Source organism: Podarcis filfolensis (assembly GCF_964270895.1).
Source record: "Podarcis filfolensis genome assembly, chromosome: Z".
In the NCBI taxonomy this organism is placed as follows: domain Eukaryota; kingdom Metazoa; phylum Chordata; class Lepidosauria; order Squamata; family Lacertidae; genus Podarcis; species Podarcis filfolensis.
This window is the reverse complement of record NC_139617.1, coordinates 46831619-46858581: the sequence shown is the minus strand read 5'-3', so window position 1 is coordinate 46858581 and position 26963 is coordinate 46831619. Positions and strand designations below refer to the sequence as shown.

General features: G+C 43.7%; 1 protein-coding gene and 1 long non-coding RNA gene across 2 annotated transcripts in view; one reads left to right on the top strand and one right to left on the bottom strand.

The window, feature by feature from the left end:
- URM1 (ubiquitin related modifier 1) overlaps positions 1-8010 on the top strand; it is a 37499-nt gene extending 29489 nt beyond the window's left edge. The window contains exons 3-5 of the mRNA XM_083597471.1: positions 1245-1326; positions 5553-5601; positions 6309-8010. Of these exons, the coding sequence (XP_083453597.1) occupies positions 1245-1326; positions 5553-5601; positions 6309-6377 (200 nt within the window). The 3' untranslated portion in view covers positions 6378-8010. The remainder of the gene's footprint in view (positions 1-1244; positions 1327-5552; positions 5602-6308) is intronic.
- LOC310754966 lies at positions 6723-11519 on the bottom strand. The gene is made up of 2 exons (XR_014544116.1): positions 10933-11519; positions 6723-10510 (listed from the first exon to the last, which is right to left on the bottom strand). It is a non-coding gene; the product is annotated as an uncharacterized lncRNA (long non-coding RNA).
- Between the last annotated feature and the right edge of the window lie 15444 nt (positions 11520-26963).

Sequence of the window (26963 nt, the reverse complement as noted above, 5' to 3'; positions counted from 1 at the left end):
AAAATAGGTTATTTTTTAAAATGGGGAACAGGAGTGTATTTTGGGGGGAAAGGAATTGGTGAGCTTGGTTCTGGCATTGATCACAAATTCCTGGTTTGAGCCGTTCTCAGAGGCATGTAAAGTTCCTTAATTCTTAGTGTATGTCCATTTGCCTGAGCTGCCATTTTATATTTCGGGGTTCTCGTAAAAATAAAGGGTGGTATTTCAACCATGTTTTACTCAAGAGGAGACCTGTTGAAATTAATGAGCATGAGAGTGGAGAACTTAAATTAAAAGAGTTTAAGGATTTATCAGGGATGTTAACAACATGGTTACAGTATCATCATTTGAATTAATTTTTTTAAAAAGGATATGAAGCAGGGGTTTGGGGAACAACTACCACAACTAGAGAGAGAGAGAGACCTGTTAAACCATAATGTTAAAGTGATGTCTAAAATGTATGAGATGTTATCGGAATAGGACACAAAAGATGAAAGAGTGAAATCTTCAATGATACAATGGGCAATTGATATTGGTCATAATATAGAAATGGAAGCATGGGAATGATTATGGAATATGGGTATAAAATTTACAGCATGTTATGGTTTAGGAGAAAATTATATGAAAATGTTATATAGATGGTACCTAACATCCATGCTGGCCACATGACCTGGAAGCTGTATGCCGGCTCCCTTGACCAGTAAAGCGAGATGAGCGTCGCAACCCCAGAGTCGTCTGCGACTGGACTTAACTGTCAGGGGTCCTTTATCGTTCCCCCACCCCCCACCGTGGCATTTGAGTAGTGTGCTTTGCAGAGGAGAAGTGGGTTGGAAGTGGGTGCTTTACCCCTTCCACAGCTGCCTCTTCACTTTCCCTTTCTATTTTTATTTCTAGTTCCCCTTCCCCACCTCCTCAGGCCAGGGTTCTGCATGTGTGCATGGGGTGCTTATAAAATGAGACTGGAGTTGGTGTGAGATGATGGGGTGCCCCTGCAAATACTTGAAAGCAATGAGGTGGCATCAACCTGGTCGTCCAGCGTCCTTTTTCAGGTAGCTCCTTCCGCTCACTGGCATTACTGCAGTGACAACTTTCCTTTCTTAATCAGCTTTTATCTGGGTAGGAAGAAATGTTAGCAATACTGTGTTCTGATTTCATATGGGCAGAAAATGTTACTGGGCACTGCTGCTAAAGCGCAATCCAAATTAATTCTTTCTTTTCTTTTTCTCCCCCATCCCCCACCCCACCCCTCAAAAAAATTATTGCAGGGGATGTTCGAAACCTGCTGGTGTGGATTAAAGAGAACCTGTTGAAAGAGAGGCCGGAACTGTTTGTGCAGGGAGATTCTGTGTAAGTAACTGTGATTGCCCAGAAATCGTCCTGTTCTGGATGTCCCCAGGAAGGCTGGACATGAAGGCAGCTGTCCCCTCCACTTGTTTGCCTCCCCCACCTTAAAAATCAACCAGTATTTAGAGCAGGGACAGCCAGATGTTGTTGGACTACAATCCCCATAGCCCTTTACCATTGGCTTAGGCTGATGGGAGTTGGAGTCGCAGCAACTTCTGCAAGACACCATGTTGGCTGTTCCTGATTTAGAGGGATGCTGTGACTCCATTTCGCTGTTGGTGGATTCCTTGTGCTCCATGAAATTGCCTTACTCCATAGTCCTAGGCATGCCTACTCCCACGTAAGGCCCTCTGCATTCACTGGGGTTTGTTCTCATTTACAAGGGGGTACAGCAGGGGTGGGGAACCTCTAGCTCAGGGCCCAAATGGAGCCCCACAAGCTCCTACCCAGCCAGCGCCAACCCCTCTCCCCAGGGTGCACACACTCCCAGAGTGTATTTTGCTTGGCTGAGATTTGTCCTTTAATTCTGAGGGTGCATTCTGCTTCCCTGGATAGAGAGGGGAGAGAGTGGTGAGGGTTGGGGTATAGCCTACTGTACAGAGCTGAAAAATGCACTTGTTTCTCCACCCACTTTTGCCTCTGGCCCCACCCACCACTGGCATATGGCCCTTGGAACATTGCTCTAAAGGGAATGCGGCCCTTGGACTAAAAAAAAAAGCCCCCAACCCCTGGGATATCGCATTGCAGCATTTAGTCACCTTTTCTAAAGGCCATCTAGATGGGTGGCCTTTAGCAAATCCTGAGCCACCAAATGCCTTGTGTGCAGGCTGTGGAATTTCTGCAGGTAGCCCTACTCCCACAGCAGTTCTAGTACAGCAGAAAAAGGAAAATAAACCCCTCATATTATTCTTATGGGCTCGGTCAACCAGCACCCCACTTTAGCATCACATGACGTCCTGTGCTTTCTGCCACCTATGTTCACACAGGCGCCGCCTCTGTCTTTTCAAGACGGAAGTGCTGACTAGCAGAGCCTTCCTGGGAGTCCTCCCCCACCCCCTGCCATCCTCTAGGAGCAGGGAAGAGCCCTCCTCTGCGGCGAGTGGGGGCGGCTGCATACTTAACATTCGTCACTGCTCTGTGGTGAGCTGGAGCGTGCGCCAAGTCCCCTGGCAGCGACAATTGTTGGCAGTCAGAAGAGGGGGAATCCCTCTGTCTCTGATCCAAGGCTTCACAGTTGATCCTGGCTGTTTACAGCCATTTAGCGAAGTGGCTGCAGTTGCTCACTCTAGCCGCGTTAACCTGCCCCTGTGCTCGATTTGCAGGGAACAGATTTCAATTACGGGACTGGGCTGCGTGGTGTTGAGAAAAAGCTGCCGCTGGTTCACAGCCATCTTTGGGGCAATTTGCCTCTGAATTTGGTCTCCAAGCTTGCAATTGGCAGTGCCCATCACCTCCATTTTGCAGTTTCTTCCATTTATTTTAATTCCTTACACCCCCTCCCCTTCAGAACACTTTGTAGAACAGAAGGGATTATTTTGTGGGAGAGGGGAAAGTGCGATTTCGGTCAGCCCCCCCCCCCACCCCCTGCCTCACATACACACAATCCCAAGAGGGTGTTGTAGAGCCAGCAAAAAGACCACTGAAATGGCAAAGAAGCTGGATCACCTTTCCTATGAAGCAATGCAGGGTTTGGGGGGGTAATTTGTAGAGGGGGTTAGATTCAGTATTTTGTGGTGGATCATGAGTGTCTGTAAACTGCTTTGGGAACCTATCTTGGCTGAGAAGTGGTGGCATAAATAAATAAACCTTGAGCCATTTGATGAATTGGGGAAATGATGTACATTTAGCACACAAGCTATACACAGGCATAGGAGCAAGTAATGGTCATTGTTGAATGTATTCTGTGATTACACCATGCCAGTGTGAAATTTGGTACTGAATGCAGATTTCAAGATCCTTAATCTCTGCAGTTGTTTTAAAGACGGAATAGAGCTAGTCTGTGGAACATATGATGTCAAAAAAGCAGGGCATTCTCTGTTTGTGTATCTCTCAAACATTTGCATTGTTATATGCATACTACTAGTAGTAGTGCTAATAATTATAATAATAGGGAGGTGAAGATAACCTAAGCTCGAAAAATGCTAAGGCAACATCTAGTGATATCTCATTTGCTGAGCAGGTACTGAGTTTTCAGCAGTAAGCAGATGAGTACATGGCAGAAGAAGGGGAAGGGCCATAGCTCAGTGGCCGAGCATCAACCTTGCATGTAGAAAGTCCCAACTTCAATCTCCAATGGTATCTCTATTTGACAGTAACAGATCATTCCCATCAGTAAGTAGAATTTGTCTTGATGGAGAAATAGTCTGACCAGGTGTAAGGCAGCTTTTGAGATGCTGTACATTTTCAGTCACAACTCTGCAAGCATGAGATCCAGAAACTTCAAAAATGAAAGCTTATACAGTGGTACCTTGGGTTACATAAGCTTCAGGTTACAGATGCTTCAGGTTACAGACACTTCAGGTTGCAGACTCCGCTAACCCAGAAATAGTACCTCAGGTTAAGAACTTTGCTTCAGGATGAGAACAGAAATCGTGCAGCAGCAGCAGGAGGCCCCATTAGCTAAAGTGGTACCTCAGGTTAAGAACAGTTTCAGGTTAGGAACAGACCTCCAGAATGAATTAAGTTCTTAACCTGAGGTACCACTGTATAGTTCTTAGCTACTTAATTGCCTTTTTCTGCATTGCGTTTCAAATTTTGCTCAAAATTGTGCTTGCATTTTGGCAGGCAACAGACAGCATTCATTCTGTGATCAGTCCACTCCCTAAGAATTGGCAGGTGTTAATCTGAAGTTTGGAGTTCTTTATCAATCAAAAGGCTTTTCATCATTTCTGGGAAGAGGAAAATGTATGAACCCAAGGTCTGAAAGTCTTTTGCTCAGAGAGCACAATGACCCAGAGCAAAATCTGGCTTAAATAATGAATATAATGGGAGATGTTTGGCTGTGGTACATGTGAAAATGATATCGGGATGACTTGGTAGTGTTTTAGTTTACTGCTGTTAGCCATATTAAAGTCATTTTGAAGAAATGGAGGATATTTTTTTCTTTTTAAAATAAGCTTTAACTGCAGTAAATCACAAGCTGAACATGATGCTGAAAAAAGAAAAAGAAAAGTTGAATGTGATTTTAGGCTGCACAGGCAGCTCTCAAGTCACAAGAAGGTAACCAATCTGGTCCTCTCTTTTGGACGCCACACTTTAAGAGGGATGTAGACAAATATCCTTTCAGGAATTCCAGAGGACTGCAGTAATAGTACAGTTGCATACTCAGTTAGAGTAGACTCAGAGTTGCATACGACCTGTATGAAAAACAAGTCCAGCAAGGAAATGTTGAATGAACTGGGCATATTTAGCCTAGAGAAGACAAGACTGAGGAGAGATGTGGTGGTGTCATTTCGGCACGAGAGGACTGTTGTACAGAAGAAGGCAAAGACTAGCTCTAATAGACTTAAGTTACAGGATGACTGATGTGGGCTGAGCATTAGGAGAAGCCTCTTAATTGCAAATTAAGAGTTCAACACTGGAACTAATTTCTTAGAGTTGGACTCTCCCTCACTGGATGTTTCCATGCAGACGCTGGACAGCTGATGACTAGGTCTGCTTTAAATGCTCTAGATCTCTGGATTTCCTGCCTCAAGGAAGGGACTTGACCTACAAGACACCCTCTAGATCAGTAGTGTCCAAAGTCCATTTAGGGGGCCTAATCCAGCCCACCAGTCGGTTTAATCCTGCCCCTGTGGCAATTTATTTACTGGAGTAAAATCCTTTAAAAAGCTGCTCAACAGCTGGGGTAAAATCCTAAGAAAAGCTCAACAACTTTGGGGTGAAATCATAAAAAACTGCTCAACAACTTCAATCCTAAAAAAAGGTTAACAACTTTGGTTCGCCTTTTGGTCGGCCCTCACAGCCCTTCACTTCATCAAATCTGGCCCTCTTTGAAAAAAGTTTTGACACCACTGCTCTAGATCTATGATTAGTACCTTTCCTAATTGGCCCACCTAGCTCAGTGTAGTCTACATAACTGACTTGCCAGGGTTTCAGGTAGGAAGGTGTCAGGGATCGAACTTGGAGCCTTCTGCATGCAAAGCGTGTCCCGCTGAGCGACAGCCCTTCCCCTCCTCCTCCAGAGACTTATTCCCTGTTCTGTCAACAGCTTCTCTGTTTTGTTGCAGGCGGCCTGGAATCTTGGTGCTGATCAATGATGCAGATTGGGAGTTGATGGTTTGTATGGATTCTGCCATTTGGGGATCTTGTTTATTTGGAACTGTGTTGCAAATTCTCTTGCATTGTTAGAGTGACTGGCTCCTCCTCAACTTCAGGGAGGGAGGAAATGGTGCCTGGATTTCTGATCTTTTGTGTACGACTACCTCAGTTTTGTAATTGTAATGAGATGGTTTTTAGTAGTGTTTTTATGTTTTTTAAATTTTGTGTATGAGCTGCTTCATGCCAAGAAATGTGGTGCATAGACACCAGAACTAAATAAAATATCTTGTGGGATTCCTAGAGGCATTCCTACTACTACTACTACTACTAGTAGTAGTAGTAATAATAATTTATTAGTGCATCTTGGATTATTACTATTATTAACATTTAAAATTATTAGGACACCTTGAATTTGGCCTGAAAATGAACTGACATCTGACTGGCCGCAGTGCAAAAGAGGTTTCTGGTCTAGTTTTGGCTGCTCTTACTATAAAAGCAACAGAAGCTAAAGCATTAAGATGTCAACGTATAGAGCAAGGATGGGGAACATACGTGGCTCTCCAGATCTTGCTAGACTCCAGCTCTCATCATCACTGACTGTTAGCCAGACAGGCTAATAGAGGTTAAGGTCCAACAACATCTGGAAAGCTGAACACTTCCCATTTCTCATATAAAGTAAATGATACAGAAATCATTCTCATTTTGCTTTCTTTTTCTTCATTCAGGGGGAGCTGGACTATCTGCTCCAAGACCAAGATAACGTTGTTTTCATCTCCACCTTGCATGGTGGTTAGACTGCTGGGAGTATGAAAAAGAATATTTGTGCTGGTGTGCAGAAGGGATTCCTGGCCCAGGCATAAACATTCCTTGCTCTCTTGGCTGTCACCCCAGATCAGAGTTGGTTTCTCATTAGCTCCTTTTCTTTAATGAAGTCTGCCCTTTTGACACTTGGCTCCTCCCACCCAGTGGTTCAGCTCTCGCCTCTTTTGTCCAAGAAGATCGAAATAATTTCTGCACTTGGTCACCCTCTTCCCTGCTCCAGGAGGCGCACACCATGGAACAAATGGCTGAAAATGAGCCGCTTTGCACGTGGAACGGCTGAGCTCACTGTGGCTGTCACACTTGTTTGCTGGCTTCTCCTTGGCAGCAGCAGGGGAAGGTCTGTGATCAAAGAGGGGATCTCTCTTTCCTTCCAATCCAAGCCTTGGATCAGGTTGCAACCAAAGGGATATGGGGGGCATTCAAGGAAGAAGGCAGATGCAAGACACCCGCAGCCTATCTGCTCTTGATTTACCATGCATGGATTTCAGTTCGGTTTTAAAAATCTAGAGCCAGCTCACAAATGGTTACTTTGAATTTTGATGCCTATGAACTGCACTTTTGCCTGCCTTTTTTTAAAGAAAAAGAAACTAGATGACCCCCAGAGTCCCTTCCAACTCTACAATTCTATGATGCTCTGCTTTTTTTTAATCTTCTGGGGGCACTGCCTGATACCTGTTCTGCATTAACAATAAACACACAAGACGTAACCGGCTGTGTTCTTAGATAAATAAGGTATACTATTCATTGTATCAATTTGTAAATTTCAACAGAAGTAACTCATAAAGTTCAACAAACGAACAAAGCAGAAGATCCAGTGGATCAGATCATTCTCTAGTCAGTTCATGCATAAGGTCCCTTTGATGTACAGTTGTTTATTGTTTGATATTATTTTTGCTGTAAAATGTGTGAGATCATGATATTGTATTTATTTGCATAACTTAGTGCTTTAACTACTGATGAAGCCCAGGACAGCAAAACAAGGCTAATATTCCAGAAATCCTTGTCTAGACCCTGTGAAAGGATTTTGTGGAACTGTAACAACCTTTCATGTGGATTGTTTGGACTTTATGAACAGACAGGTGAAATAGACACCATTACACAGATGGACCTTATGCATGAACTGACTAGAGAATGATCTGATCCACTGGGTCTTCTGCTTTGTTCATTTGTTGAACTTTATGAGTTACGTCTGTTGAAATTTACAAACTGATACAATGAATAGTATACCTTATTTATCTAAGAACACAGCCGGTTACATCTCATGTGTTTATTGAGGATGTGACCAAAGGTTTGTTTGTTGTTGTTTTGATCCTGTTCTGCTGCAGCAGCTGCGTATGCATGCGATTGATTTCCCTTTTCAAATTGTCTGCTCTGCACTGTTCTGTTGCAAAGTGTTTTGCAATGTGTTTCAGAGACCTGAGTGCTTCATTTGAAGCTGGGTGTTCTGGACTCAGGTTCTGCCTCAGCCATGTACTTAACTTCACTGGGTGGCCTTGAGCAAGTTGCTCTCTATGTTAACTTTAGTTCCACATGTGTAAAGTGAGATTTGAAATGATCTACTCTGCAGGATGGTTGTGACAATAAACAATAAAAGTTGTGAAACGATTCTGAGTATAGGAGTAAATGGTACCAATGCTACAGTTCCTGTGATGATTCACAGTTTGCATTGTGTTGGTTGGTGTTGTCTCTGTTTTAATTCTGGTCCAAGGATCTCCTCTGATCTGCAATGTGCTTTGAGGTGGGCCTTGAGATTCTGTTGGAAACAGGAAAACACCTGAGTTTCTTTTGAGCTCTCTCTCACTGCAGAAGAAGCATGCCACTTTTCTGCTTTTAGAGTCTTAAATAAAAACGCTGCTTGCTTCGTCCACAATTCAAGCAACATCAAAAGGACTTGCAGGAAGACCCACGTTGTTGCTTGCTCCAGTTGGCTATGATCTGGGGAAATATAGCCTCTGAAGTACTAGGAAACCAAGACTCTTCATCTCTAGTAAAACAACATGACAACAGTTGGCTTAGGTTTCAGCGTAACAGTTGGGATGACTTGTGTGGATGCTTCACTTGGGAAATTGTTGTCTTATTACCCTTGTCTTGTCCATGCTACAGGGACCCCCCAAGTATGGCACCCTCCAGATGTTAAGACTATTGCTCCCATCAGCCATGGCCAGTGGTCAGGGATGATGTGAGTTGTCGTCCAAAACACCTGGAGGGCACTGTGTTGCAGAAAGATAGATTGAGCGGTCTGGGCACTTCTATAGTCCAATCATTCCCTGGGATGCTAGTACTAAATGAAACAACCTGGTTCATGTGTCAAAGTAAACCATAGGTAATGGTTTACCGCTTACACCCCCTTTCCACCCACTTTGCCCCTCCACGGTGGCATATGAATGAAAGAAATCATGATGCATGGCTTAATGTTACATGTGAACTGGAGATTGTGGTTAGTTTCACTAAAACAAACCTCGGCTACAAATTGTGGTTTGGTTTGGTGTAAAAAACCAAAATTCCCTGTTCAGGTGTTACACTAAGCCAATGATTTTACCTTGTGCCCCCACATGCTCGGGAGGGAGGGGAAGCTGAGCAAACCATTTTGCCATGTCCCGTATTTCTGTAAGGTACAAACTGGGCAATTTTCCTTTCCAGCACTCTGATGGGCATACACACTGCCCTTTCCCCAGTCATCAAATCCTTGTTTGATGAGCAGGGAGGGAGCTGTTCTGTGCATGTCAGCTGAGTGCACCTGTGGGAGAGCATGTGCTATAGAGCAGAAGTGGTGGCATGTGGGTTTGTGAGAGTGTGGGGTGGCCACTTCCACTGCTGGCATCCCTGGAGGCGAAAGGCTCTCAGCACCTCCTACTTTGACTAACAGATAGGGATTATCCTGCAAAGAAAACTACAGCTAGGATTCAATCTTGGAACCTGTTCTTAATGCCTGGTCTTAGCCCCGGGCCATGCGCAGGGTGCCTCTCTTGCTACTATGTAATCTTAATCAGTTTTGTATTTGAAATTTGAGGTATGAGCTTGCAGACCACTCAGCTGCCCTCTCTTCTCCCTCGCGCCAAGAACAGCTTCCGTGCATAGCCTCATGATGCAGCTTCAAATCCCTCTTCAAAACATACCTTTTCCCACGGTGCCATTGACACAACCCCCTTGGTCCACAACTCCTGCTGGAGGTAACCCCATGGTATACGAAACTGAATGCAAATCCTGCCTCCACCTCCCTCTCCTGTGTGTGATTTGCTTCCCATTGTAAGCTGCTTGCGAGCAAAAGACTCTCATTATGTCATAAAGTTCCACACACATGGTAAATAAATAGTTCCAGTTGACCTCCGGCACCTCACCCCAAGTAAACAACTAGCAAAGACATCAGCCTTGAGTTACACATGCTCGTAACAATGGAACAAATTCAGAAATGACAGGCGTTAGAGTGGTTACAGTTATTAATTCTCACTTTATTGTAGTTTTTATAAAGCATTATATACCTCCAGTACAGGAAAAAAAACAAGCATTGTATTTGCCCAAGAGCAAGAGGGCGAATTAATGGCACAGGATTTGCAGCCTGGATATTTGTTTTCTATGAGCGAAATAAATAAAACTAAGGATCTCTGTTGTCAAGCCGTTGTGCATAGAAAATTTTAAAGTAAAGGAAATGGCTTTGTATTTTTGGATTGTGGGAATTTTCCCCTCGAGTTGTAATTTTTGCACAGAAAGCAGTTCAGTTTTTGCAAACCACTGGGTACAAAAGGGAGACGTGCAGCTTTGTGGAAGAGCACCTGCTATGCATGCAGAAGGTCCCAGGCTCAATCCTCCAGGTCAGCCTTCCTCAGCCTTGGGTCCCCAGATGCTGGACTACAACTCCCATCATCTGTAGCTAGTGATATAAGAATTAAGAGACCCCAGGTGTATTTTATTTATTTATAATGTTTCAGTGTTTCACTTCAATTGCATTTAACCTTTTCGAATGTATTAGGCTTGATTTTTGTGAGATATGCGTTTGTGAGCCTCTCCTTCCGATGCCGCACTCCATCTCCTTATCTGACCTTGAAAGTGGCACAAATGGCAGAATGAGTTAGTACCAGGGTGCTAAGCAGAAATCGGTGGAAGTTTCCTGAAAGATAGATGGAGAAATGTCAATAAAGACTGGTCATAGACTAGATTGCCAGGGCAACGTGGGACATCAATACCTAAAATGGGCAAAAGGCCTAGGCGCTTCTGGTCAACGCCAAAGGGATAGCAGGGGAAGTAGAGAGCAGGATGTGTGTTTTCTATCCCATTACCTGTAATCTTTCCTGATGTATGTGAATAATATGTCTTGTGACTCTTTGTTAGCTGTGTTTGAACTACTAAACAAGCTTTTGTCCGGAAGTGCCTCGGGGCAGAACTTCTCAACTGGCACATTGAGTTGAGCTCTGTCCTATTGAAATAGAATAGCTAAATAAAATAAATAAAAGTGCCAGGTCCCTAAATCTGGATGCTGGACTTGAAATAGTTTCCTTGGTTCTGTCGTTTATTTAAAAGGTGGTCACTCACCTGGGTAACGGACAGTGGTAGTATAGATGTAAATTCTAACCCCACTAGCAGGACCAGTGGTCAGGGGTTATGGGAGTTGTAGTCCAGCAACATCTGGGGACCCAAGGCTGAGAAAGGCTGTTCCAGGTAGTACTAGGACTTCCCCATTTCTGATAGCCTGGAGAGCTGCTGCCAGCCAGTGTAGACAATAATGAGCTGGATGAGCCAGTGGTCTGATGGCAGCTTATTATGGTCACTGGAAAGGAGGACAGTAGTGTTTAAAGGGGCTGGAGTAGCCCATGCAACAGCTAACCTCAGACTCTTGTGTTTTGCCGAAAAAGAGGTAAGGGGCTTAAAGTGTCTGGAATATGCAGCTGCTGTCATCTGTAGCCCTCTGACCGAAGGATGAGGAACCTGTGGCTTTCCAAATGATGCTGAACTATAAGCTGCATCATCCCTGGCTCTTGCTGGGGGGTGTAGTCCCACCTTGGTTCAGCCTTGACTAGGGTTCAACAGTTGAGCTTGGGTCTCCTTTAAATGTTACATTCTCTACAAGCTTGTGATGGGTCGCTGCTGCAGAAGAAGAAGAAGAAGAAGAACAAGTACAAGAACAAGTACAAGAACAAGTACAAGAACAAGAACAAGAACAGCAAAATTCTGAATGGAAAACGGTTTAATGTTTAAGCATCTCAGCCTAGGAATGCTGATACCTGGCTTCAAATTGTGTATTATTTATTATTGAAGTGAGCTGCTGCTGTTGTGTGTGTTTTTTTTAAAAAAGATGAGCTGTTTTGATAATAAATGTGGGACAGTGGGATAAAAATATTTTAAATTAAAAAGCAACTGCCTACTTGCCCTTGAAGCTTTCTGGGTAACTTTCAACTAGTCACTGCATCTTTGAGCCAAGCCTACCACACAAGGTTATTGTGAAGACACAGAAGAGCACATCCTTCACCTAGAGCGCCATGGAAAATGGGGTGGGGGAACATGAATACACTGGTGCAGAACAAGACAAAACCAAATTAATTTTGTGGGTCTCTAGGAAACTTGTAAAGGTAAAGGTACCCCTGCCCGTACGGGCCAGTCGTGTCCGACTCTAAGGTTGCGCGCTCATCTCGCTCAAGAGGCCGTCCAAAGACACTTCCAGGTCACGTGGCCAGCGTGACGAAGCTGCAGCTGGCGAGCCAGCACCAGCGCCGCACACGGAAACGCCGTTTACTTTCCCGCTATAAAGCGGTACCTATTTATCTACTTGCACTTAGGAGTGCTTTCAAACTGCTAGGTGGGCAGGAGCTGGGACCGAATGACGGGAGCTGACCCCGTCGCGGGGATTCGAACCGCCGACCTTACGATCAGCAAGTCCTAGGCACTGAGGTTTTACCCACAGCGCCACCCGCGTCCCCAGGAAACTTGTACCAGTGCTATAATATTTTTCCACTTCCAGAATTTGAATCTTTCCAGGGAATAATTTTAAGTCCATTTAAGGAATGGTTAAGCGTTGAGGGTGGCATTGTGGGTTAAACCACAGAGCCTAGGACTTGCCAATCAGAAGGTTGGCGGTTCGAATCCCTGCGACGGGGTGAGCTCCCGTTGCTCGGTCCCTGCTCCTGCCAACCTAGCAGTTCGAAAGCACCTCATAGTGCAAGTAGATAAATAGGTCCCGCTCCGGCGGGAAGGTAAACGGCGTTTCCGTGCGCTGCTCTGGTTCGCCAGAAGCAGCTTAGTCCTGCTGGCCACATGACCCGGAAGCTGTACGCCAGCTCCCTCGGCCAATAAAGCGAGATGAGCACCGCAACCCCAGAGTCAGCCACGACTGGACCTAATGATCAGGGGTCCCTTTACCTTTTTTAAAGGAATGGTTAGGAAGCCTGTGGCCCTCCAGCTCGTTTGACTCCACCATCCCTGACCATTTGTCATGATGGCTAGGACTGATAGGAGTTGGAGTGCAATAACTTATGGGGGGGCACAGATGCCACCATCCCTGCTGTAAAGCAACTGTCAAAGAGCTTGCTTGGGGGAGGGGTGGGACTGCCTAGATAGCTCAGTTGGTTAGAGCATGGTGCTGATAATACCAAGGTTGCAGGTTCAATTCCCATATGGGACAACTGCCTATTCCTGCATTCCAGAGGGTTGGATTAGATAATTAGGTGTCTGTTGCCACAGTGTTTGGCAACTGCAGAGGTACAGAAAATGCAGTTTGGTTGGGTTGGTTCAGTGAGGTAAGTTGGAAGGTGATACCAAGATATGCAAGGAGGAGAGAGGATATGGAAAGGATGTTTTTACATTTCAGGAGAAAGGACTTAGATGATCAGATTGTCCTGAACTTACTGGTTTGGGGAAATTTTCCAGTGATCAAAAGCACTCCAGCCAAACATCCCTTGTGCTTTATGGCATATGCACGTGTATATGCAGATCTTCAAAATAACCGACAGAGGAACCAAGGCCAAAGATAACAGAACAAGTCCTGATGTCTCCATATCCAACGCTGAAGGAAGTTGGAGGTGAACAACAGGAAGTGGATGACTTTATCACCCCCACACTGTGTGAGGCAAACAGTCCATAGCTGTTGGTTCCAGACAGTGAGGTGTAAATCTGGTGAAAGTGTGTGTAGGTGCATTCAGTTGAACCCATATGGTAGCCCTATATCTCTGGGATTTGTTTCCAAGTGACATCAGGCAAGCCCCAGCCCTACACATTTTCAAGCAGGTTCTGAAAATCCATCTGTTCTCCACATCTTTTAGGAAACAATTTTTAAGCTGTTTTTATATACTGGTGAGTTTTAAGGAATTTTAAATTTGTTTTAAAAAAGAATTAAACTGTGTTTTGAATTTCCATCTGCTATGTTTGCTGCTCTCTCCCCCAAAACCAGGATAAAAATCTTAAAATCTATTTATTCCCCCCCCCCTCACACACACACACATATATATATGGGTTGGGGGGAGTACACTGAGCTCTTTAACAACTATTACAAATGAATGTCTCATTCAAAGTGACAGTACTTGTTACTATTTGTAATTCAGCTGAAGTAACCCTATCACAAACTTCATGTGCATGTATACAGATATATATATATATATGACAAGTTCAATTTAGAGAATGTGCTTTGCTCAAACCTATGTCTTTAGCTTTATGGCCCCACAGAAATTTGAATGTGGGTATAACCTTTCAACTTTTTGTTTATTTATATGTACACCACACACTACTTATTTTAATAGGTTGTTGTTTTACGCAATAAAACCATTCATTTAGTGTCCAGTCCTAACCCAAGTTACCTGGGGCAGAGTTCCATTGAATTCAATAGGACTTACTTCTAAGTAGACATGGTTACGACTGCGCTGCTAACTCATCAGTGAGACTGATTACAAGTAAGTTCTTCAGAATTTGCAGCCCTGGGGACAGGAACTGCAGTGTATATCAAGACCCACAGATACCTTGGTTCTCTCCCCTCTCAGAAACAGTGGGTTCTTTCTGTTCCAAATTGGTATCCTAAGTTACTGAATATCAAGCTAAAATATATGTTCTGACTTTCCTCTTAAGAACCAAAGAGGAACTGAAACATGGCACTTACTGCTGCCACAATACTGATAGGACTTGATGTTATTTGACACTATTACAAAATGATACATGATCAAATAACAAGACAGTCCTTGAACTGTTGCTGCCTAATAAAATATCAAGCACTGTTTAAAATAAAAGGCAACAAGTTCACTTACTACTTTGTATTACACCTGTTATTCCAAAAGCATTTGATGATCTTCCAAGTGCATTCATTTTTTTTTATAAATTTTTATTGATTTTCCAACATGAATTAAAACACATTACAACTAACAATACATAGACAAACAAACATATAAACATGTATAATTTCATAACCTCTTTTTCTTAAGCCTTATTTCAACGACTTCCCCATACCTCCCTTTTCTGCATCCCTGTTTTAAACTTTTTCAGCAACCCCTAATTTCAATTACTTATGATTCACTTTCTTTAATCCTTTTTCTCTTACCCAATCATTTATCGCTGCAATTCTGTTTTACGTTACCCATGACATTTTAGCACTCATTGATTTTACAACAGTTCTTAAGATAAACTTTAAATTTCTTCCAGTCTTCTTCCACCGTCTCTTTTCCTTGGTCGCGGATTCTGCCAGTCATCTCAGCCAGTCCCATATAGTCTATCACCTTCGTCTGCCACTCTTCCAGCGTGGGTAGTTCTTGTGTCTTCCAATACTTTGCTAAAAGAACTCTTGCTGCTGTTGTAGCATACATAAAAAACATCCTATCTTTCCTTGACACCAATTGGCCTACCATGCCCAGGAGAAAGGCCTCTGGTTTCTTATGAAAGGTACACTTAAGGACCTTCTTAATTTCATTATAGATCATTTCCCAGAAGACCTTAATCCTTGGGAACGTCCACCAAAGGTGGTAGAAAGTACCTTCAGTTTCATTACATTTCCAGCATTTATTATTGGGCAAATGATAGATTTTTGCAAGCTTGACTGGGGTCATGTACTACCTATAAATCATTTTCATAATATTCTCTCTTAAGGCATTACATGCCGTAAACTTTATACCGGTGGTCCATAACTGTTCCCAGTCAGCAAACATGATGTCATGACCAATGTCTTGTGCCCATTTAATCATAGCTGATTTAACCGTCTCATCCAAGTGCATTCAGAGGAACTGATTTCACCCACCTTGCATCCTGTTATATACTGGTGTTAGAATCCCCCAAACATAATTTAATTTGTTTATATTAGAATCTGCCCAAACATTATTGGAACCATTTTTCAACTGGAACCTTCTTATCCAAATTTCCAAGAATTGTTGGTAGTCAATTTTGCTATGCCTCTTCAGTTTGTATTCACTGGATGCTTCTGTGTCTCACATGCTATATCCGGCAGTAACCCAGAATTGTGTGGCTAGTCCTCTGTACACCCAGCCCCTATGATGCTTCATCTCCAACAATATATTGTACACAGATCCCTGGACGTTCCTCTCAATTACACAAGCTGTCTAGCACTTTTCAAGCAGAGTGAAATAGATTATTTCAACTTTTGCATAGTTTTTGCTCTTCAGGGCGTACCTACCATCTGAAGAGTAATTTAGCTTGCAACAAAACACTCTGGAGTTATCTGGGGGAAGAGATAAGTTTAGCATATAAAACCAATTTCCCATGGGGTTATAATGCAGCCACCAAGATCTCTATTCCATATGAGCCTTAGTCCGCATGTATTGCAGAATGAGGCTGTGGATTTCTGAGTGTGAACTGTACCACAGCAGGTGGGCAGGTTCCCTATTTAAACATGTAAAAAAATCCCACTCACCTCTTACTGCAAGTAGACTAGCATTTCCAGGAGCTGGATGGACCTCAAAGCTGTCTAAACCATATATTGTGGCAGGGAGTTCCATAAATTAATAGGTGCATTATGAATGCTATGAAGGGTGAGGATGCAAATAAGATTAAGAAGTAATTAAATTATTGCTGGGTTTGGACACAGAGTGACTAAGAGAGGACTTGCACTTCACTTTATTTAAAAGGTGAAGTACAAACAACATAGACACACAAGAAGAGATCCTGATGATAGTGAATTGTGTTACTGCGCTTTTTTTAATGGGTGCAGTTTCCCTATAATACCCCCCCATGAACTGGATTCTTAAGAGCCATAAAACTGTTGTGGGTACAATGGGGATATCTACAACTACTTATTGGCATAGAACTGTTCATGTGCTGTGCAGCCCATAACCCCAGGGGCGGGGGGGGGGGGAGAGAGCATTTATAATGTGCCTTTATGTACATGGTTGGAAATACATGAGCCACAGTTGTGGATGTGTGTTGGCAGCTCTAACTCAGATAATTAACACACACACACACACACACACACACACACACACACACGTGCATACAGACCCCAGGATCAAGCTTTGCCCTGCACTGTGAGGCCTCAGTCAGCCCTGAGCAAGAATATATCTTTGTAAGTTTCAGGTACTGATTCTGACACACACACACACACACACACACACCATGTTCCTCTAGGGTGATTTAAATCAAGGTATGTGTGTCCATGTGTCACAGAGAAAAGAGAATTCTAGGGTTTATGAGGCTTTTTTTTTGTCCTGATAGAGCACAGGGGAAGCTACATTGGTTGGAAATTCCCACTTCTGAACTACATCAAAGGGACCAGAAGAGTGTGAGAGTGTGTGTGTGTCCCCTCCCAACATTGCAACACAATCTGATCACCCTAATTTTATTAACGTCTCCCTTCTCCCTTCTGCATCCTACCCCGGTTTTCACTGGTTGCAAAAGATGGCTAGATTGCAATGTTAAAAAAAAACAAAGGCATGTGCAACAAAGGGATTTGATGGGAGAGGGGACACAGACGGACACATGGACATGGACACACACACACACACACACACAGCATCTGTTCTGTGGCCTAGGACTGCTCCCCATTCTCCTGTGGGGTTATATGGGACTGTGAGGCAACCTGACTTTTCATAAGAAGTGACACACGACACAGGTACAGGACTAATGGTTATACTGGGTGACCTATGGGCTCTTGGGTTTGGGGGAGATAAGTGTTGAATGGGGAGGGTTTGGAGGCAGAGGCTATAACAGAAATTCTATAATATATTTGTCCTGTTCTGCTCAGGGCCTGATTTTGATAGCAGGATTTCAGGTGATGGAGGTGCATGGTTTTTTGTTTCTCCCTTTATTCCTGCTCTGAGACTTTGGCATGGTGGGAAAGGACCGATAAAAACTCCAAATAACTTAAAGCAACAGGATGCTAAACAGAGGGCCCTAAAATCTGAGGGCTAAAGGGATGTTATGAGGCTAGGATGGCATGGGTTTATAAGGAGGCTAAGCCTCTCTTATGGGGTTCCAGGAGAGAATGGAGACTGTCCTATAAATTAAGTCACCCCACAAAACACCCTTAGGCTTCAGTCCTCTGCCCACTCACCTGGAAGTAAATCCCATTGATATACACATGGACAGGATTTCCTTCTTAGAGGCTGTATTGGTAGATGTTTTACTTCTTCTTGCACCGAAGCCTTGTCTGTTTCGTGGGTTTAGCAGCTGGAAGACTGATGTGTCTCACCTGTGAAATGGCTGCATCAAACTTAGAGGCAGTCTTCAGTAAAAGACTATTATCTTAAAAGCAGACACATTCTTGGACTTTTTCTAACTCACCACCACCTCCTTGCACAAATGCACGACACAAAATGTGTGTCTTAGGTTCCCACGCCAACACCACCGTCCACCTCCAACCTGGTTTTCATCACAGAATGACTCCCCAACCCTTCTCAGGATCACCAGCCCTATTTATTCACTGTGAGGTGAAGTCTGACTTCTACAAAACCTGCACAGTTAAAATATAGGCAGTTCATAGCCTCGGGGAGAGAGGAGCATTTCTAGAAGCTGGGCGCTCTAGAAAATGGAGACAAGGAGGAGGTTATATGGTGGGGAGATCCAGATGCGTTGCTTTTGGAAGGGCCAGGGACGTTGCAAAGCCTCCCCCTCCCTTGTATGTGCGACTCTTTCTAGTTCCCAGAGTGTGGACCTTTTGAAACCACGTGGCGACACCTCCTTCCTCATCCCTTCCAGGTACTGCCAGCCAGCAACTGTCTCGGTTTTCCCCCTCAGTCATCACATCAACATTACATCACTAAAGGGAGAGGATCCGCGGGTCCTGGCTGGCCCCTACCACCTTGGTGGCCTGCACCAGATAAAACTGCAACAGAACACCTAAATAGGCGCTCCAGAACAAAACAATTTCCAAAAGGCGTTCGTCCCTGGCAATGACGGAAGGAGACCTCATTTCGATTGCTGTCAGAATATTATCTCTCTCTCTCTCCACCTCTACATAGGAAGGAAGAATCAAAGATGGGAGAATTTGGGGGTATGGAGCGATGTTTTGTTCCTTCTAATCTACGTGGGGCGCCAACCACGTTGATGTTTATATTACATTTTTAAGCACCTCAAACTCATCTTCCAAAAAGAGATAAAATAAAATCGAAACAATCCGGGTGCTGCTCTCTGCTCCAATTTGCATGACTTCACACACGCGCTTAATCCGGGAGTTACTCAAATTCATCCACGGAGGGAAATTTCAAGATGCACCGTACTCTGCCTGGCTGCCGTTTCTTCTATCTGAACGTTGCGCCCAGTTCATTCTGCCCATCTCTTTCTTTCTTTCCTTCCTTCCCTTCTTAAAATAATAATAATTTTAAAATCCCATTGAATTTCAAACCAATGGCTTCATTTTTTTTTAATCGACTTTCAAAAAATCCGGTACCTTATTTGTTTTAACAGAGAAAGGAATAAAAAAAAATCAATGGGAAATTAGTCTAAATTCTTTATTCAGGTTCAGAACAATTAAATGAAAATTAAGCAAAGAAGGAAAACATACGAATACACACACACGGAAACGATATCTAAATTCTGCTTCAATGTCTTTTTTTTTCCAACAAGGGAAAATCTCTTGCTATAAAGCAGATATTTTAACCGCTCCAACTGTCGGGCTTTTCGGGGGCATCCTGTAGTCAGCTGAAGAACAAGCGATCATAAAATAACTCCACACCTATTTCATTGCGAAATCGCAGGTCCCAACTTTTGAGACATTCCAGTTCCACAGAAGAGAGCAGTTTAAGAGGCAAATATTACCTTGCTTGCCGTAGACCCGAAGGAGCTCATTCGGACGCCGTTCTGCCTCTCGGAAGGCCGACGCGAGCGAGTTGACGATGAAGTTGAAGACTCGGCTACAGATGTCCAGACACAATTCTTGGTTAGTATTCCCGAACAAGAATTGCGTTTGGACAATCAGAAGCAAAGGTTCCAGGATCTCTCCGTGTTTTGTGTTGACATCTCTCTTACGAGGGGAGAAATCTTACGAGCCAAAGCAGCAGCAGCAACAAGCAAACCAAAATAGTTCTTTTCCTAGGGAAAAATGCAGTGTGGCCAAACTGCCCTCTCGGCCACAGCTGCCCTCCTCCTCGGTCCTCTCTCTTTATCTCTTTCTCTCCCTCCCTCCCTCTCCCACTTCTCTCCTCCTACTTTCTGCCTCTCGCGTCGTTTCCTCCTTTCTCACTTTTCATCTAATTCGCCAGATCGTTTTGCGGGGGGGGGGGGGGAGGGATGAAAACGCATTTTAGGGGATCCACCCCTTCTAAGCTTCTGCTGTTCTGCTGTTTAGCAGTAAAACTGACTAGGCTTTTAAAATAAGAACGCCCAAGTTGTGTGCTTAAGTGATAAAATAAAAGGGATTGCGTGTGAGTTGGCGAGTGGGTCTCGCACTCCCTTCCACACATAAACCCCACAGAAGATTTGAAGAGATCACTGTGGACACCCTTCCTCGTGGGTGCAGTGAAAGATATCACCTTCGGGATAAAACTCCGCTTTCCCTTCTGTCTTTTCTTTTTTTAATGGGATCTCGGAACAGGTTGCCAGGCTCCGAGATGCCCAACATCCTCCGGAGAACACATTTTCCATCTCCAACCACCACCACCTTGTCACAAAAATTCAAAATGATTGTTTTAAAAAAAGAAAATTCGTGTGTGTGAAATAAATATAGTGGTTCTGCATTTTGGACCATTTCATTCCCAGCTTGGTCTAACAGGACCAGAAAGAAGGAAATGCAATTAGGATTCTCTTCCAGAATCCTCACTCTTTTTCCAAATCCAGTTTTTCCTCCGTAAAAAATAGATGCAGTTTTCCTGCTTCCAGCAGCAAAGGCCAGGCATCCAATTTTCAGGATGAAATCCCCCTCCCTTCATAATATCATCGTGCAGGCTCTCTTGCACTATCGAATCCTGACCACATTATTTCATTTCTCTGTTTCAACTGCATGATCAAAAATGGGATTCAAAAGATGAGCAGCAAATGGTCCACCACGTCGCCTGTCTCTTTCTCCCTCCTGGTACCAAACCTAAAGGTTTATCTTTGCAGTGGTCCGGTGTTTTATTTTTTATTGCTGTAATAAACACCCTGGACTTGAATCTACCGGTATCCGAATTAGAAAAGCCTCACTTCTTTTGTAAAGAAGTGGTTAAGCGCTCATTTGCCTCTCTTTCCCCTTGAAATAGTTAGACCTCTCATCTGAGACTCAGCTTGCCCTCTAGAAAACTGCAGAAAGGGTCCAAATGGAGATTGAAATTTCATCTCAGCTGATTCTAAGGAGACGGGCCAAACAGAACTGGTCTAGTAAACCTAAAGTGGAGTCGCTAGCGGAGGCACACATACACACACACGTGTGAAAATTAAAATCTCACTAGTCAGATTATATAAGAGTCAATCCAGATGACAAAAGAAAGAGAGGTGAAGCCTTAATATTTTTGAAACCCCCACACACCACTGATGACGATTATAATGATAATTACTTGAAAGCAAAACAAAACACAGGCGCGGCAGTTTGAAGCCGGAGCGACTGGATCCCAACAGACACAGCTGTTGATCCGTTAGTTTGGTATGCGCACTCAATTACTCTCTATCTATCTCTCTCCCTTAACCCCCTGGAATGCCTTAGATTTTTTCATCCAGATACCGGTGAGACTATCAATCGCCTACCGATAGGAAAGGAAGTGGGGGACAAGCATCAAGAAACAAAACACTAAAACAAAAACGAGAGCAGCATAATAGATAGTAACAACAACAACAACAAAACAACAACAACAATAATAATAGTATACAGTATTTCTTAACACTGGTCTACAAAAGTTACTGTCGAAGCAATATCTAAGCACGATTCCACTCCCCCGCATTGCCAATCCATGCAACGTGGAGAACCCGCAATTGTCAGCCGAGTTCCTTCCATCCTTACACCTGTTACCCCTTTCCTTCCGAGCCAGGCAGCGTGCACGTGGATCTTGGCCAAGACCTTTCTGCAGCAGCTCGCAGACATCCCCAAGTGACTTTTTCTTTTTTGAGCGGGGCGCGAGGGGGGAAGCGAGCCGGAATATCAAGACGCTGGGTGTTTTCCTTCCAAATTTCCCCCTTCCCAAATCTCCTGCGCGGGTTGTTTTGCCTCTGGATAGGTTTCTATTTTATTTATTTTACCCGCCCCCCCCTCTGCTCCCTTCGCTTCCCCCCCCCCATCGTTTCCCTCCCTCCTTCTCTGCCTTGTATCCTTTGATGCTTCCCGCAAATCCGTCCGAGCGAGCAGCATCCACTGCCGGCTTCCCATTCGCTGCCGGGGATGCAGGAGACGAGCGCGCGCCGGCGAGGCAGAGCATCCTCTGGCTTGGTCCAGAAAAGGCCTCCGGAGCTGTGATGCACGAAGTCGCTCAGGAAGCAGCTAACTGGAGGCTGGGTCTGGCTGGAGCAGGGTTTTTACTGGAGCCCGGCAACAATAAGTGTGTTGCAGAGGAGGGCTAGCAAAGAATGGGGATGGTCTGCAATTGGTACTGGATTTGAATAACACCACAGGGTGATAAATGTCCATTGTGTTTTAGGGGGTAATGAATCTCCCGCTCTCTTCAGAGCTCAGAAACAGCAGCTGCAACCTGGAGCCGGCCATCTCTTAAAGACACAGCAACCCAAAGCCTGGGCCCAAAGTTAAGGAAGCCAAGCTGTTTAGTCAGCTAATGATGTGTGTGTGTGTGTGTGTGTGTGTGTGTGTGTGTGTGTGTGTAAAAGAGAGAGAGAGAGAGAGAGAGAGAGAGAGAGAGAGAGAGAGAGAGAGAATATTTCTATTCATTCTTTAAAAATAAAAATAAAAATTGGACAAGGATATTATCCTAAACAATCAGGCATCCATTCTCTCTGTCTTTTAAAAATGAAGCAGCCTTGATGAAGCACACAATTTTAAAGGTTTGTTTGTTGTGAACTGTATTTTGCAAAGCACCTATCATCCTTGTGTTTCTTTTCTTGCTATAAGATTTTGTGAAAGTGAACAGAGAGAAAGTGTTAGGAAGGGATACTGATTTCTGCAGGTCTGATATACAATATTTCACAGATCATATGGTGCCTTTTTAATTATGTCCGCATATTTAAAGGAGTAATTGATTTCCAGCATGCAGGAAACATATGCTCACATAGAATCCAAGTAAATCCGTAGTTGAAGTTGATTAAAACACACACACCCCAACACACACACCTCACATGTCTACTCAGCAGTAAGCCCCACAAAGGATAACATTTTTACTTCAATATTGCAGCCGTAGCTTTTTAAAACACGCACACACTCTGCACTGCAGGCCTTCAAAGCAGAGGCATATGTTATATGTTTGGAACCATTTTATAACTTTTAAAATACAACCTTTGAGGGGTGTATACACAGCCGCTCCAAAGATGGTTGGAGTAGTGGTGCTAGGTGGTAACAGATGAAGACTTGCGTCTTTGTATAGGAACGCTGCAGGAAAATGTTGCTACTTAAATTAACTTTAAATAGCAGGTGCACACACAAACATAGCCTTTCAACAGTAGGAGCCTTGGCTTCTTAAAGTGGTTGTTTAAGAGCCCAACATCTTGGGCCTTTGCCTTCCGCTGCAAGCAGAAATGGGAGCCACAAAATAATACTCATTGTTTTCCACTCATGAATACTATAGTACTTGACACCCATTGGATTGCAGCTGCAGCAGATGAATCCTAGATCAGCAGTGCTCACTTAGATGCTGGGTGCTGGGAGGCAGAGAGCCTATCAAAGGAGGCCGGACAGAAAGTGTGTGTGTGTGTGTGTGTGTGTGTGTGTGTAGGGGAAAGAGTGCAAGAGACTGAGGTCGCAGCCTGTAAATACATAAATAAATGAAACCAGCAAACAAAACAGCCAGATGAGCAAAGGGTCCAGCTTAACCTCTTGGAATGCAGCAAGGCCAATGAATGGGGATGGAGAATGGGGAACTCTTGACTGTTGCAATGGTGGGTGGCCAGGGAAGTGAACTTCCCCTCCAAGAAGGTGATGAAGAGCTGTTGAGGATATTTTTTCCCCTTTAAAAAAAGAACCATGCAAAGGAGCATGATCATATCTCGCTCACTCCCCCATTCCCAATGCAAGATGCTCTTTAGGTAAACCAGTAACTTAGGCTAGCTTAGGTGGTGGTGCCCAGGAGTCAAATCTGCCTGGAAGCCAGTCAGGATGTCCATCTCTTTGTCCCAAGGTTATGAGATGTGGGCTGTGTTTACTCTAGTGTTGAAGGAGAGGCACTCTGTGTGTGCTCCAAGGCACTGTTGCCATTAAAATGGCTTCAAATAGCCTGAGGCCTCACATCCAAAAGAGGTTGAAGAGCCACATCCCAATGGCTAAGGTATCAGATGTGCAAAAATTTAGGGTTATGGATAAAAAGGAGACATAGATTGACCACAAGCAAATTTAGAGCCCTGAAGTATTGTGCTGACATGTGATAGGGGATATAACAAATGTTTTATACCCTCCCCTTTTGTTCCACTCTCCCCCACATCTGTCCACCACACTGGCCTTTGGAGCAGGTAGATGACTCCATTTGCAAACAGTGTAAAATCCCATAGTAAACAGGCCAGGAAAAACCCACACAGCCTAAAACCATATAAGCATCTAAAACGGCTCAGCTAGGCAACCATTAAAAATAAAAAGCTGGTTGATGTGTTTGATCATCAGAGAAGTTTGACAGAAGAAGGCTGTTTTTTTCAACATGTTACCCAAAGGACAGCAGCGTTGGTGGCAGGCTAATGTATCTCGGGAGGGAGTTCCTAAGATCGGGGCACCCAGAGCGGAGCTCCAAACAGTTATTTCTAGTCTTTTTTATTAAAAAGATCTTGTGGAGTGGTTTTTAACAGCAGCAAATATAACCCAATAAGCCATGCAATAACAGCAAAGCAATAAATAAGAATAAATTAGCAGGAAAAGAGCATTAACAGAACAGCACCAGAGATTAAAATAGCTGATCAGTGATCTGCAATGCTCTGGGGAAAGAGAAAGGCCTTTTCCTGGTGTCCCAAACAAGGGCCAGGCAAGCATCCTAGGAGAGCATGATGAAGAGCCAGGATGCAACAACAGAAAACAATTCTCTCTACATGCTTCAACTCCAGAGGTGGTGGAGGTACCTGCCTGAAGTGGATTAGGCAACTTGAACTTTAATGAGCGTTGCAACCAAAGTTTGTTCTGAATTGACAAGGAGTCATTGCTTTGTGTGGCAACACCTATGCTGTGCTTTTTTTCCTGGGGGGACGTAAGGGTATGCATACCCCTAAACATTTTGTGAATCTGAGTTTGGCCTCATTGAGGGGCAGAATTTCAATATGAGTAGGAAAATGAGAGTACCCCTACACATTTTCTTTTTTAAGAATAAAAAACAACACTGTGCGGAACTCCCTGTCTATTGACACGAGGGAGGCACCTCCATCGTACTCTTTTAGGTGCTTGCTGAAAACTTTTCTGTTTCAGCAAATCTACCCAGGCACATAATCTAAGTTACAGCTGCTTTAAATGTTTTACTGATTATTTTTATCCTTGTTTCTAATAATTTTCTTGATTTATTTCATAAAATTTATACACCACTTGATTGCAAAAAACAAACACAAAACAAACAAACCTTAAAGTGATTTACAAAGAGAAAACAACAGTTAAAAACAACTGTTTAAAATATTTTATAAAATTAAAACCAGCAGTAAACTAAAAGCAGATTACAACACACACCAATATTCTACACATCTGTGTGGGCTTGTCTAAACAAAAACATTTTAGCAGTCAATGAAAAGAGTACAGTGAAAGCGCCTGTCTGATGTCAATAAGCAGGGAGTTCCAAAGTGCAGGTGCTGACACACTAAAAGATCAATTTCTTACAGATGCAGAATGTGCCAGTTCCATTATTCATAAAAATGGTGCTTTGAATTGATTTCTGTGTTTCATGTAAATTTGAACTTGTACACTGCCTGGAGATCTATTTATTTTTAAAGCAAGCTGTTTATACATTTTCTTAATAATAATAAAATCCTTTAGATATCATGTTTGCAGGCTGTTCAGGGCAGCATATCATGCCTGGATATCAATGTCCTTCAGAAAGCAATAAAGGACATCTCACAAACTTTGTGAAACTCCAGGAGACAAAGAGCACAGCTGAATCACGATTTGAACACGCTGAAGATAACATGGAATCTCCCGCATGAGAGACAGAAGGGAGCTTGAGAAAAGAATTTGCTCAACAACAACAACAGGCTGAACAACATTAGGTGTTAAAAACTTATTAAAACATGGAACTCTGTATAGCAAGAGAAGTATCATTTGAATGCAGGTGCCCACCAGGAAGATCAGTCACACATAGAGAACAGCTGTGGCTCTTTGTTGCAAGTGTGGATGCTGAGGCTTGGAAAAGGGAGGTGGGCAAGTCCATCTTCTCCAACAGTCCGGGCCCCATGCCCAACACCTGCAGCCTGGAAGGGCTCTTCAAGCTCAAGGAGCAGCAGCATGAGAGCCTGTCCACTTTCTACCCAAGGGACAAGTTCAATCTCCCCAGCCAGCCCGACGTTGTCCTGAACTAGGCACTGCCCAAGGATACCTTGCACAAAGAATTGTGAGACAAGCTGCCTGTGTATCTGTAGGTGCTGGAAAAAGTGCACCAGTTTTGATGGGGTTGTGAAAGGCTGAGGTTCAAATAAGAACCAGAGTACTAAAGACTACCTGGTGGATAAAAAAGCTCAAGAAATCCAGCACTTAGCCAACACTCATGATGCACAGAGTTTCTTTACAGCCACAAAGACCCTCTTTGGGCCAATAAATCATGGCATATGCCCCCTATACTCAACAGACAGTACCACACTTTTAAATGGTAAAGAAGCTATTGCACTGCGCTGGAAAGAACATTGTGAGCATCTCCCTAATCGCAACTCCCCTGTACTGCTGAGGTCCTTTCACAAATTCCACAAAAACAAATTAGAAATGCGCGTGCAGTATCTCCAGATTTGGTTAACCACATAAAAAACAAACAAAGCCAGCGGACCTGATGGGATACCTGCCAAAGTCACCAAAGTGGGCAGAATTGAACACAACAACTTCACAAGCTCATCGAAAAAATCTGGGAGAGGACTTCCGATTTCCTGCTGTGGGAAATAGCTGCCTCCCACATGAACGGACCCCAGCCGTGCCAGTA